Genomic DNA, 14,768 nt, shown 5'->3' on the forward strand with positions numbered 1-14,768 from the left:
AGCTTGTTCTCTTGATCTGGTTAAACTGAGCAGAGTGAGTCACATGTCAAACAAAACAAAAGGTTCAATTTTTCGGAAATCATCTTATTCTCAACTAGCCACTTAGTCCAGTACAACCAACCGTACGTGAAGTCTGATGGGATACTCGTAACTGAATTGCCCTAACATTATGTTCCTAATAGATTAGAGCGTTCATAGCATGCTGACTATCCCAGCATGCTCCTGGCGGCAGTTATGTGCCTTTCACTCATTTTCACAGCCGACCTATATCATTTATACACACAGGGAACCCTACGCTTGTTTTCTCAACCTTCTGTTGTCTGTGTGCGTCTTTTTCCACCGCCACACCCCAGGTACCATGATCCCTTCAATATGCATCCATCATACTCCACCTTTCTATGCATATATACACTGAGGAAAAGAAATAATGTAACTGTCCAAGACTAGGGGGTCATGGTGTCACAGATAGGCTTGACTATGTGTTATGATGTCACAGAAAATAAAGCGTTGCAGGTCTAGTTTAGTTCCCCCGACCCTGCTCCACCTCCCATCAGCCCCCTCGCTCTATTCCAACAGAGTCCATCACATGATGAAGTTTGGGCTGTGCCTGCACAATACCATTATCCAGTTCAAACTTCAGTCCTGGGATGCAAGCATGAGCGAATCTGGGCCTGTAGGCACTTTTTTGTAAGGCACTTGGTTTTGATCATGCTCTTGATGATGTGTTTAGTACTTTCACTATGCAGTGAAGTGGTTCGGAAGACCATCAGGAGAAGTTCCAACTAGACAGTGTTTGCGAAAGCTCAATAGGCATGGACTGAGTTGAACATATGCCAAGCTTAGTCTTAATGGGATCCTCTGGTTCTAGATTTGAAAACGACTTGATCTGGCAAACTGTATACACTATGCATGGGCCAAGTCCTGATCTTGTGACCTAACATGATTACGTTTCTCTGAGGACTTGAAGTCCAGCCATAACGAGCTCAGAGTTGGCAGGATTGGAAGTGAGCTATTTGGACCTGTAGCTTGCTGACTGTACCAATGTCAGCGAGGCAAGGGTAAATGCTCTAGATTGCATTACGTTTCAATTCTCAGTGGTCTAAAAAACAGAAACATCTGCAAGACTCATTCGTGGGTGGCTGACAGTGCTCTCTCGCCTCCATCACCTCCCTCTCCCCCTTGTCAGCCTACTTCTGTATTGGTTCTTGAAGCAGGCGTGTATGATTGCTCCACCTCCCCTTTCCCCTGGTGTCTTATGCCCCAGATTTAGCTGTTCTTATTATGACTAGATGTAACATTTTTGGAGGTCCTTTCGTTCCCACCCACAGTGTTCGGAAATAAGTCGGACTGCTGATGAAACAACTGGGCTCTGTACGTTTGCTAAAATTGCACCATTTATTGCAAAAAGGGATTACGTTTTCATGTTTTGCTAGGAATTAATTCAGGTCATCCTGTCCTACACAATACAGTTGCAACATCAAGTGTTTTATATCAGTTTGTTCTATCACTGAGTTTCATTGAACTAGCTTTTGGTTAACTTGATTTTCCCAAACCTAAAATCAAGGACATTCATCCTTGAGTGCTCCTGTAGGCTCTCATTGTTCTGCAACCATATACTCTATTTAGGAACTTGCATTGCGGGACATGCACCATCTCCTGTTTCACTCTTGCTGCACACTTTCATGGTCTTCCAGGTTTCTTTGTGTGAATATTGCACACTGCCTCGCGTATTAGCACTGATGTTCCATTTAGGTTTCTCTTTCCTCCTCACTCCTCACTCTTACACTATCTATCGTGCTTGCTTGTTAGGCTTTGGCTGCTTTACCCACATTGCCACTTGTTGCCACACAACCTGGTGCATCACTGAGCGCTGGAAGTATTGTTCCCCTCTTGTCTGCTAGTCTCCCACTGCATAAACACCACGCCGTTCTAGTGCCTCCACGTTACAGTTATATTACCAAATAACCTCTTACTCTGACGACTGCAGAATATGTTGGTCCGCTGGTATTTCGAATTCTATCAACTAATTTGATCAGTCTTCTCCAGTGCCAGTCGCAGAGGAGGCTCTTGACACCGGGCATATTTAGGGGCTGGTAAAATCTGTTTTTTGGGGAGTATGTAATGGTTGTTTATTGAAAGATGGGGGATGGGTAGTGGGTGCTGGGTGTGTATTTGGAGATTGATGGTGGGTCTGCTTGGAGCTGGTTGTTGTGGATCAGATTGAAAGGAGAGCGAAGGTAAAGTATCTTTAGAAGGGACAATTGTGGGTGGGATGTGAGGGAAACATAGTGTGGTGTGTGTTTGAAGGGGCATATTCGTATGTTTTGGGGGGACACAAGTGGTCGATGTGTAGTAAGAGGCACTTAGGATAAAGAAGGTCAAATTTTCATATTGTGAAAAAATAAAACTTAGCATACCCCAAAAGACTCAGTGATGTGTGCTGGGTTCAGTTCCTGCGTTAGGGTTGTGACTGACCTGTCAAGGGAAATGAAAGTCCCTCCTGATTCATAGCGCACTGACATGAGATTATTTTCTTTCTTTCTAGCTTTTCATGCCTACGGAAAAGCAGGGAAGATGTTGGTGGAAACCAGGTACTCCTGAAGTGGAAGAATTTCTCTTTTTGATGGATGTGACACTCTTCTTTGTCTCAGATTCGTATTTCTTTATTAGTTTTGAATTTCTTCTTCAGATAGGTGTGGTGGGAAATAACTCCCTTTATATTGATGGTTTACTGAAGGTCGGGAATGAGAGCACCCCTCAATAAAATGGACTGGAAAAATGAACGGGTACTTGCTCAAAATGAGTATGGTATGCATTTACTGTAACCACAAGGCCAAAGACGCACCGAAAAAAAAGGTTTTTGGGCTAATCTGATGCATAGGAGAATTTGTGTAAAAAGAATAGGCTGGGTGGTGGCTCTCGTATTACTACTTAGGTTTTGGGTCTATGCAAAGACTTTGTCAGAGTGACGCACAGACCTAAAATCTAGGTTTGTGTCCTAAGACCCATCAACCCTCTCTTTAAACTAATGCGCTCTTCCATTCAACTGAAATGTTTTTCGGGAAAGCCTGTGAGTTGCACTTAAATTATCATGATGTTTACAAAAATAAACATAACTCTATTTTGATCCATTTGTTTACCATATCCCTCAGTTCCTTATTCTTTGCTCTTATTTCTAAACTTGTTCCCATTTAAAGGGGATGATTTTGCTCTTTCTTGAGCATCTCATGTTGACGCTTTATGTGTATCTTGGGGAATGTTTTGACAACAGCAGCCTTGGCTGAGCATCGCTTTCGTAAACCTTTCATATTGCTTGTATTTTCCATTACCTTCGGTATAGTTCTGTTATAAGTGACTTGTGCCTTTCGTTACTCTCTTAGTGTCTTCCCTGTTGCTCATCTAGTAGAACATTGGAATGTTGGGAGCTCCATTGAAAACAATGGAGTGCTCTGGGCTTGTAATGGCTGGTATAAGCCCAGAGCTCCAACATTCCAATGTTTCTTTGTTCACAGCTCTGGCTGTGAACAAAGGGTTCAGGGAGCCTGAGGGGATTCCAATCCCCTCACGCTCCCAAAAGGCTTTGTTTTTTTGTTAGAACATTCTGTCCTCTAGTGACAGAATGTTCTAATAGCCTTATAGCCCTTCGTAGATGGGCTATACCGCTATTAAAGTCACTCTCCCTTGTTAAAGGCCCTCGCCTTCGGCTCGGGCCTTTAACGCTGGAGAGGGCCTTTAATAGCCGGTATAGCCCTCTACGGCGGCTATAAGGCTATAGTATGTGTGTTAGAATGCCTGATGACCTCATGGAATGTTTGGGTGCATGGCTTGAGTGTAGAGTGGCAGTTGAAGGCAGGCAGGCTGAGTGACAGGGAGGTCGCTCCTGGTGGGGTTTCCATTTCCATCTACTCATCTTCTTACCTTGAACTTGACCTGGAACCTAAGCCTGAATAAAGCTATCCTGTTTTGTATACCTGGCTCCGGGACTTTCTATTTACAACAAGTTCTTTAAGTGACTTTTTGGGGAATGAATCCTCCAACACGAGTCCTTGAAGACCTGGGTCTGTGCCTGCCTTCTCTACCTAAGGGACAGACAAGAGGCAGACATCTGTAATTTGAACAATTTACAACTGAGCAATTAAACCAATTTTTCAGGCTATAGCTTACTTTCTGCCAGCAATCCCCATTCAGTCTCGATGTAGATTTGTGCAAATTACTGTTGTGCCTTCTCATTGCAATGATGATAGAATTAGCTTGAGAGAAACCTAGATGCGGTTTTTAGTGGGCAGTTTAACTAGCAGATTAGATTGTGTTTGCTTGCTTCAGATGGCCTGTTTTTTTAATTTTAAGGTTCATGTACCGATCTCAGGCACAGAGCTCTGTCACAAAATTTGGGACATGAATTAGCATAAGCCAAAATTGAGCTTCCTGTAATTTTCCAAACAGTCTGTCGCCAGTCTCAAAAGCTGGATCAGGTGAATTTTAATAGTGCTCTTGGTAAACCCTCCCTATTCTCAGACACCCATGAAAACTCAAGATGTTATGGTATTTGCTCTTCGAAGCTTAGAGCTTGGATTCTAATTTCTGGAAAATATGATCAGAAACCTGGAGATTAAGTGGCATCAGAACATATCGGGTCTGTTCACTTTCTGAGAATTTCAGTGGTTTCTTAGAGCTTGTAGCCCTACCCTATGCTAGCTTTGCTACTCTGCATACGCTGCCTTACTGAGCCTGCTCACGATTGAGTTGTGTATGGTGAGCTCATTGATGTCACATTGCTTGTGACGTAACAATGGCCACAAAACATGAACAAGAAAGTATCTCAATAATGCACTACAATTATGACGATCAAGTGTATCAGTTACCATCACTTCCTATGTCACTAACACAGTTATACCTCCTCTAACTCCCCTTGTTTCAATTTGCAGCATGATTGGGCTGATGTTGGGGACGTGCATTGCCTTTTATGTTGTGATCGGCGACTTGGGATCAAACTTCTTCGCTCGCCTACTTGGACTTCAGGTAAAGAAAGTTCTTCAGCAATCTGCCCCTGACGGTCTTCCCGCATGGCAGCTGTTTTTAAACACTGTAGTTTATTCCTTGCTATCTTGCCATGCACAAACCCACCTTCCTTGGTCTTGTTGGTAAAAATGACCATCGAATTGCAGAACCTTTTTTCTTGAATACCACTCTCGCCTTCATTCTTCCAAATCTGATACCTCAGTCATACTTATGCTTTTCAGCATGCTGCTAAAATCTGCAACTCTGAACTGACAGCAGTTTGCTTTAAAACTACTCCTGTATTGTTTGGCAAGCTGTGACTGGGTCAACAAGATACCTGGAATGTTTTTACTAATTCTGGTTTGACCAGGTTGGGTTTGGTTTATGCACTGTTTGTCAGCATTGCTAAGATTATTCAGACATCTTCAATCTGCAATGTCAAAAGTTTTGTAAACATGCTCTTCACAGCGTAGGCAAGAGAGACAAGTTCGTTCAGTTTAACTTCCCTACATGTCTTCTTCTGTACACATTGCATTGTGCCCCCAAACTGACCTAAAATAAAAGGTCTGCAAGGGACCAGCGAGAAAGATGTCGAAGGATACAAAATATTGCACCTTAAATGAATGAGTCATAAAGTGGGCACGCTTCTTGATTGAATAGATTTCTACTGTTGACCTTGGGAGGTCAGGCTGATTGAGGTGGTTTAGGCTCCTCACAGCAGAGTCGGTCTGTAAATCCAGGTTCAGTACTCCTGTTTGAAATTACCTCTGCCATAATAGCCTCAGAGACAGTTTTGGATGAGACCACTGCTAGCGAGTACAGTTTTCCACCTCATAACACCACTTCTTAGCTGGTGTCCTACCCATTTCCATTGGAATTGTGTCAACGGAAGGCCCGAATTATGCTTTAGAGTGGACTTCATTATTTTATAATTTTTACACTTGTTAACACTGTCTGGGCATAGGGTTAATGTTGTGTCAGGTGTTTCATGAGGTAGAATGTTCAATTATAATCCAGGGAGAGAGGGTTCGGATGGAGGATTCCAGGACAGTCCTCTTTGTGCTGTTTGGATGTTCTGGAATAAAGCAACTTTAACTTCATCTACATTCCTGTGTCCATTTACAGCCACTCAGAAGAACCCAATAATTAACATACCATTAGTAATAAACAACAGAAAGGTGACCAGTCCACGTTTGAGAAAGGCCTTCCTCTGTGCAAAGAACACTTTTCACCTCATCTTTAGTAACTTTTGATCCGTTTGATCTATAAACAATTTGGTTTGGTTACAATCTGCAGTTATGCAGCAGATGATTGATCATGCGTCACATGCGGCAAACCCTTAATTATGCAGAAAACGCACAGCTGCAAATTCGTATATAATACCTCCCAGTCAGAAATGTTTCTGTATAGAGAGCCATACATAGTTTTTATGCTTTTCTCGTGACCATCGGTGCTGTTCTTCACAGTGAAGGTGTTATGTTCTGGGTCTCCCCCTTCTAGCTGCAAATGTCTCATTTCAAATCCCGTGGTGCAAGAACCAGTTCAGTGCACCAATATGAATTAGAATTCCAGTTGTACTTGCACCCGTAAGTGTTTCCTGATCACGAACAGTCCACTGGATGGGTTGAGGGACACAGTGGATCTCCAAACCCCTTTCAAAAATTAATATCCCACTCAAAATAGCACAAAGACACGGGATGAATTTTAAAATACTTATTTCTAAAACCCACGTCTAGTATTTAAAATATAGCCGGTAACCCCGTGGAATGAGAAAATAAATTCAGTAATGCATGACGTGTCCAGGGAAAACTATTTAAACATTCAAAACCTGGTTAGTAAGTTGCTAGCATCCTTAAACCGCTGTTTCTAAGCACTCTGCTAGAAGCAAAAAATATCAAGCCTATAAATCGACTTTCTTAAGATGGACTGCATACCATACCTTTTCTCTGTAAAGTTAGCGGTTAACTATTCTTTGTCACAGCGTTTGCTCGGGAATGATGAGCACTGCAAGACAAGGACATTTCTGTGCCTTGCCCCAGGAGCAGTCTCTGACCGAGGCTGATGGTAGCTGCAAACCAGCATGACCTCTGGCATGATAGTCCTCTGGTGTGAAGTCTTATGTGAATCCTCTCTCACTTATGGTCAGATAACTGCATTTTCATAGTATCTGATTTCCCTATTTTTTCATATTTATGAAACAAAAAAGTACTTGTAGACGCTAAAGTCTAACAAGACTAAACAAATAGGAAAATTATTGTGTTGTCTCTAATTACATATAGGTAATATGCTCCTATAACTGAAACAATAAAAACATGTCTGCATTCACTGTAAGCATCCATGATGTTATGGCAGCATCCATAATAAAAACAATAATACACTTTCAGCCTAGATAGCAGGCAGACGTGATACTAACACTTCTGTGTGTGTCTGAAACTTCAACCTTTCTACTAAAAGAGATATAACAAAACTAGAAGAGGTCTAAACGGGAGTTATCACAGTGTTCATAACAAAGGAAATGTGTGGGGGGGAGGGGGGTGAAAGACCTAGAGATGTGTTGCTTATGGCATGATACATTTACTTCTCTGTATGCAGGTGACTGGAAGTTTCCGCATCTTTCTGCTGATCACCGTCTCGCTGTGCATCGTCCTTCCGCTGAGCCTGCAGAGAAACATGATGGCTTCCATTCAGTCCTTCAGTGCAATGGCCCTCATCTTTTACACTGTCTTCATGTTTGTGGTAAGAAGAAGGAACAAAGATGCTGCTTTTGAGGGGAAAGATGTGGATAAGTACTGGTGAATAGATGGAGAGGGAAAGACTAGAGAAGTAGGAGGGCAGGGGTATAACCAAAAGAATCAGTTGCAGTATAATATAAAAGATTGTCTTCTGTACATCCTTGCGCTTGGGCTTAGCTGTCAATGTCCCTCATACTGTTAATGTTCCCAGTCTGGTGTTTTGCAAACTGTAGGTTGAACGTTTGCTTTTGCATAGCTTTTCAGTTTAGTTTCCTGCAAGAAAAACAGTCGAATGCAGCTGGTAGGAAACTTCTTTATTCTAGCACAATGCCAAAGTCCACAGTAATTCAGAATATATTGTAGTGTGCAGGGGCATGCGCTCTGCACTGTAACATTCCAGGTGACAGAACTGAAGAGCACGTGCTAGATCATGGGAATGGACAACAGCGAGGTGAAGGAGAGTCAAGTATGCTGCACAATTCTCCCACTCAAACAAAACTGGACGACACAGAAAAGCGAAGAAAGCAAAGATAACGGAGAACAGAAAACAAGAATTCAAAGGAAGAAATAGAAAAATAATCCCACAATAACGTAAATGGAAAAGTTACACACTGAGCCCGACTAAAGAAACGTGTAACACAATAACCCAAACATAAGAGTGAGAACAATCAAACAGTCCTGTTTCTTCTCATATGTATAACGTGGCTAGCAATATTGTCCTCTGTAACAGGAGTAGCCACGTCAAAAATGTCATTCAACACACTTTTCCCCAAATCGCCAGTAACTCCATGTAATTAGAGTCCTCCTTCCTTCCTGCAGTCGATACTCTCAAGAAAAAGTCTCTACTGCAGTCCAGCCCTTGATTGCTTCCCATATATTCTATCCTCATGGCAGCATTTCAGAACTCTACAAAAATTCCACTCTCCCATCTTGTTTACCTCGACAACCTTGAACCTATCCTATTCAACTAAACTCAGCTTGCATACACTGTTATCCACTCACCAGAACTAAAACTGAGCAACTGAACCCTCCTATGAAAGTAATTTTGGAGTTGCTTACACAATTTTCTGATGAATGAGTCTAACCACAGATTCCTCATCTTGTGAATAACCCCAAGTGCCAGGACTGTATCTGGAAACTTTTCATGCATCCGTATGTGGCGTTGTGCAGCTTTGAGTCAGATCCGTTCCGTCCCAGTTTGCTGAAGGTGGGTACTTTCTTTCTACGCCTTCCGAAGAGGAAGTGGAGCTCGCGCCTTCAAATTTGTGGCAGGCTTGATGGACTATATTTTCAAACTTATGTCCAGTGTGCAAGGAACTAATCTCCCCACCCCTGTCTAAAGCAACAGTGTTCAACCCTTGTGGGTACTGCCACTAACAAATGTTGGTTACAGAACTCCCTCAAGGTTTGTCTCAAGTGTTTGGGCTTCTCCCACAACTCGGCGTTTTACTACAAATGTCCTCAGAGGAATCTGAAAGCCACCCAGGACCACAAGGCCAAACTCTACTCTGTTGATCATTGCAGACAGGCCAGCTCCTGCTTGAGGGCATGGGTGCATTTTCATTTCCGTGGTCATTCTTACAAGGGTTCATCCTCCAGATCAAAATCATCAAGTACTTTTAAAATAAGAAACATAAGAAGTCAAAATGCAGCTTTCATTCCTCCAACCATGAGGAGTATCATGACCCCCAGGATACTCTGAAGTTGCGGACTCTATCTCTGAGCTCGGCACTGATCCCAGCCATAATACTTATGCAACCCGAGCTCCAGGGTTTATTGGCAATGCCACAGTGTTAGAAATGGGGTATCTGGTTGCCTTGGGTATGCACCTAAGCCAGGCCGAACCCACCACTAGTCCGTGCACGTCAGTTATACACTAAAGATAACCGGTGTTCACCCTCTGGTAGCTTTGCAGAGAGCAGGCAGGCAACGTGTAATGCTTTTGTGCAACACATTCACACAGCAACACAATGAATACACCATAAAAGAGACTCCACACAAGATTATGTAAAATAGATTGCTGTATTATACATCCAACAAGACCAAAAACGGCATGAATAATAAACAGTCCAATTATTTGGATAGTACCCATTATCTTGATCACTACAGGCCTAAAATCAACATATTTTATAAATACTTTGCTGGTATGGCAGACTGATTTAGAGATGAACACATGAATTGCAACATATAACCATAAAACATAGGGCACAGCACACTTGCGCTGCTATTAGGCTGGTTATGGTAAATTCTGTGAACTTTTCTCAGACTAGTGCATTCATGAACAAGATGTAGGGCACAGACGCACATGCACACCTACTAGACGTGATACAGTAATCTGGTATCACCCGTTGCTGAATGGAAGAAAAGCACATTCTCTTCTATTTGGCCTTATGGGATACTAACTACCACGCACTGACCAAGGAACATACTTCTGCAGTGCAGGCTCACACAAACCCCTTCTGGGCCCTCTGCCTGGAACATAGAATGCCCCCAAATCTGTAATGGGCCAGGAGCCTCTGACCGGTAGGTCCAGACCTCGCAGGGTTATGCGGAGAATGTCTCCTGCAGCTGTGCAATTGCACCAAACTCAGTGCGCAGGGTGGGTACGGCTTCCCTAGATGTGCAACGTACGCAAGGTCCAGTCTCCCCTAAGTGAAGGGACTGTGCAGGCTGGTTTCTCTCCTGATCATTGTTACGGCCCCACAGCTGCCTGAGTCTTGACAGATGACGCGGCACACTCTAACTGCGCGCTGTGGAGGCGGTCAGTATCTGGTAAGGGGTGCTGCCGCTCTCGAGTTCTGCACAACACGAAGCAGGTGGGCCATGAAGGGGGGGGGGGCACTTGGGTGGGGGAAACAAAGAGGCATAATACAACACATTTTAGATAGGGTCAGAGGCAAAAGTTTAAAGACCACCGGGATGTATAGCCCACTTTAACTATACGAAAAACAACACTATCCCAGAGTCTAGACACGAATGGAACCACGTATATTCGAACTAGTCAAAGCTATCCCAAAAATATCCTGAAAAAGTATACAATAAATATTCGGATTCCCATCACTCACCGTTCCAGGTGGCATGCTTCATCATCTGGGTCTCCTTTAATAGTCAACCTGGTGACTATAAGGGCTACAACTCCACCCTGTTGATGGAGGAGCCCTAGGATGTTTTATAAATCTATACTTGATAGTTTAATCACACAGATGTGAGCAGATGTATTATAGAGTGTATGGGGAAAAGTGCAGTACAATCGTGAAAGTAAGATTAAAATTGAAGCGTGGCAAGACCACAACTTTATTCCTGTCTGCCACGGTCCAACATTAAAGAACAGTGCAAAAGAACAGTTTCAAAAAGATAGCTTTCTCTTATATTTAAATGATCGACATGTTTCAGCACATCTAGGCAATCCTGTGCCTTGTGCTTTCATCAGGACCTATCCAAATATTTATGCTGCTGCAAAAGTGAAAAAATGAAAAAAATACAACCATGTCACCTGTTTTTCACAGTTCACAATTCTTGTATCTCTTGAAGAATCTCAAGTATACGGAGGAGATACCTCGCCCCACTTGGCAACGGCTCAGGGTAAAGGAGGCACCGCTCTGTCCGTCGGTACCTCTGACGGTCATCCAAGTCGTCTGGGACGCTTGGACGACCGTCAGAGGTACAGACATGGTTGTATTGTTTCCAATGTGGAGCGTACACATAGGCACAAGTTATTGATTCGTTTTTTCACTTTTGCAGCCTGTGGTGAGAGAGCCTCAAAAAGTAGGAAAACTCTGCCGATATTGAAGATCTGGCTTAAGAGCCCTCAAGCCAGATATGTCACTATTTGTAAGGTTTCACTATATCTGATGAATAGCATAACGTGTCCTAAATCCATACCTTGTTATTGGCTTGGATTACTTATAGGTAAAAATGAGTAAATACCTGATATATTGATTATATTACCTCTAGGCCTATGGATTCGAGGCATCCAAACAATTCATGTAGAAAAAATACAACACTCCCTACAGAACTGATTGTTGTTGCATGCCACTAGACATCCCAGGTTCTGCAGGATACTGGGTTATCCCATTAGCTTTAGTGGTCCAGGACTATCAGCAGTCTCAACCCCAATGTGTTTCTGACCACCCCGCCAGATAGAGTTAAATGAAGACATTTTTCAACTGTATATACTCCATAAGCTTTGCCTTATGCTTTGTGAACTGCAGTGTCCGCCTGGGATGCTTTTTGCATGCATTGTGGGGCATGGTGGTATAAAACTTGACAGCAGTCTCTTATGGCCTCAGCACTAACCTGTTAACAAATCAGGACAAAATGAAATGTAATACGCTCAGCCTGGACACTACCAAAGGCTTAGAAAAGGCAGTTGGGACCAGTGTGGTGCTTGGGTGCCACAACTGGAATCATCCACAGGGTTCTTGCGAGATGTACAAAAATCCCTGATAGAAATGCCATCTGATGGCACACGACTTGCAGACAAAGCATTAACTTCTAATGTAAAATGTGAGCCGTAAACAGATACTCATCTTGTGGATAAATTGAAAAACGTGAAACCAGAATACCTGGAATCAGCCCTGCCTTACCCTCTTGACAAAATTGTGTTATCCTTAGCAATTGGTTTATTTAACTCTGCCTGCTTTTTCTTCATTACCACATATGGGAGCCCCTTGAAATACTCAAATTCAGGATGCTGTACAAAACCTTCTATTCTGTCTTATTTAATACTAGCAGCCCGTCCCGACATTGTCCGGGTATGAATTGCTGCCGGCCAGTAGTATATTGTTTTGTAGGATTTCGTTTTGATAGCATTTCTTATCTGTGACAGGCCTGTGAAACGCTCCGATTCACAGTGCACTGCTGATGCACTTAAGAGTGCGCGTTCAGTAGTGTGTGAACTCGAGGTTCCCTACTTTATTTTTCCTAACAATATTATATAGCGCGAACTCGACAACACGGCATGAGCACAATTTACATTACAGAAGAACACATTCATTTGTGGTAGACACGGAGAGACAAATCGATTTGCCTGGAATCACAGGATGTTGAGCTGATGCAGAGATTCGAACGTAGCTCCCCAGCTCTAACGTTTGCAATTCTAGAACTTGTGGCAGGAGGTGTGTCTAAAAGTGTATGTCGGTGCTGGCCATCAAGGAGAGAGACCTGTGCATTTTTCAAATGGGTGGTGAAAAAATATGAGTATGTTGCTGGAGATGCGGGCCGCCGTGCCACCAATGTACTTACCGGGGGAGGGTAAACACCCATTATTCCGCAACTTTCTTTCCACATACCATCACTCCGCATACTTTCATTACGAAAGTACCATGACTCCGTAATGCCATTATAACACATGGCATTACATTTTATATGCTTTTAGAACGCATACATTGACAACGAAATTCGTTGTAAATGCATGAATGGTAAAAGCATGTTTTTTAAAATGTTTGGATAAGGTAAGTATGGGTATAGGGGTATATGTTTTGGGGTACTGAGGTATATGTTTTGGGGTGTTTGGGTATTTTAAGGGTTCAGATATAGTTTTGGGTTAAGGGGTACAGGGGTATTTTTATGGTTCAGGGCTAGGTTTTGGGGTATTTTTAGGGTTCAGGGCTAGTTTTGGGTTTTGAGGTACAGGGGTATTTTAAGGGTTCGGGGCTAGGTTTGGGTTTTGGGTACAGGGGTATTTTTAGGGTTCATGGCTAGGTTTGGGTTTTGGGGTACAGGGGTATTTTAGGGTTCAGGGGTAGGTTTGGGTTTTGAGGTACAGGGTTATTTTTAGGGTTCAGGGCTAGGTTTGGGTTTTGGGGTACAGGGGTATTTTTAGGGTTCAGGGGTAGGTTTGGGTTTTGGGGTACAGGGGTATTTTTAGGGTTCAGGGGTAGTTTTGGGTTTTGAGGTACAGGGGTATTTATAGGGTTCAGGGCTAGGTTTGGGTTTTGGGGTACAGGGGTATTTTTAGTGTTTAGGGATAGGTTTGGGTTTTGGGGTACAGGGTATATTTATAGGGTTAAGATGGGTTAGTGTTAAGGGTGTTGGGGTATTTTAAGGAGTAAGGGTGGGTTATGAATATGGGGTGCAGGGGTATTTAAAGGGAGCAGGGTGGGATTAGCACACGATATGAGACATGGCATGAAGGGCGGAAACGTACCACACGCCCCCAGCGTTTGTCACGCCCCCAGCAAACGCCCACAGCACAACGCAGAAACGCCCACAAGGGACTACTTTGCTGGCACGGTTCTTTTACCTTTTAAATGTATATGGTAGGCGTCTGCATAGCCTATGTCCTTCTGCTGCAACTGCCCTTTCCAACGCTGTATTGGGTGTTGTGATTGGTGCTGTGGTTCCTGAGATTACCCGCCTCAAATGTTTGGGCTCTCTCTTTATTATATTAGTACTAGCAGCCCGCCCCGGCGTTGCCCGGGGGCAGAAGGGGGCTGGGGGCTGCATTTTGAGTGTTTGTGTAGTCCCGGCCGGGGCCCCCGCCCGCCCCGACTTTGGTTGTACCGCTGCCCGCCCGCCTGCCTCCCGGCCGCCTCCAGCCCGCCCCAGCGTTGCCCGGGGGCAGAAGGGGGCTGCATTTTGAGTGTTTGTGTAGTCCCGGCCGGGGCCCCCGCCCGCCCCGACTTTGGTTGTACCGCTGCCCGCCCGCCTGCCTCCCGGCCGCCTCCAGCCCGCCCCAGCGTTGCCCGGGGGCAGAAGGGGGCTGGGGGCTGCATTTTGAGGATTTCTTTAGTCCCGGCCGGGCCTCCCGCCCTCCCGCGCCTTCCGCCCGCCCTCCCTCCCGCGCCTCCCGCTCTCCCGCCTTACATCAGCAAAACTCCGGACTTAGCCCCCACTCCCGGGCCCCCGCCTGCCCTGACATTGCCTTGCTCGGACCGCGGACCGCCTCCCGCCTCCCGCCTCGCCTTACCTGAGCCGCCGCGCCACTCGTCACTCCTCGCCGCACGTCAGCCCTCGTCCCCGCTCCTCCCAGCGCGTCATCACACAGGTGTAGGTCGCGGTCAGCGCTACGTCGCGGCCGGCGCTTGTTTTAGGGGA

General features: G+C 44.4%; 1 protein-coding gene across 3 annotated transcripts in view; it reads left to right on the plus strand.

Annotated features, from left to right (window-relative positions):
- Positions 1-14,768, plus strand: part of SLC38A10 (solute carrier family 38 member 10) — a 394,443-nt gene that overhangs the window by 99,634 nt on the left and 280,041 nt on the right. For all 3 annotated transcript variants that reach the window (XM_086931014.1, XM_086931013.1, XM_086931015.1), the window contains exons 3-5: positions 2,546-2,591; positions 4,926-5,019; positions 7,591-7,734. In XM_086931014.1, the coding sequence (XP_086787140.1) occupies positions 2,546-2,591; positions 4,926-5,019; positions 7,591-7,734 (284 nt within the window). The remainder of the gene's footprint in view (positions 1-2,545; positions 2,592-4,925; positions 5,020-7,590; positions 7,735-14,768) is intronic.

This window comes from Lissotriton vulgaris, chromosome 7 (genome assembly GCF_964263255.1).
Source record: "Lissotriton vulgaris chromosome 7, aLisVul1.2, whole genome shotgun sequence".
NCBI classification, from domain to species: domain Eukaryota; kingdom Metazoa; phylum Chordata; class Amphibia; order Caudata; family Salamandridae; genus Lissotriton; species Lissotriton vulgaris.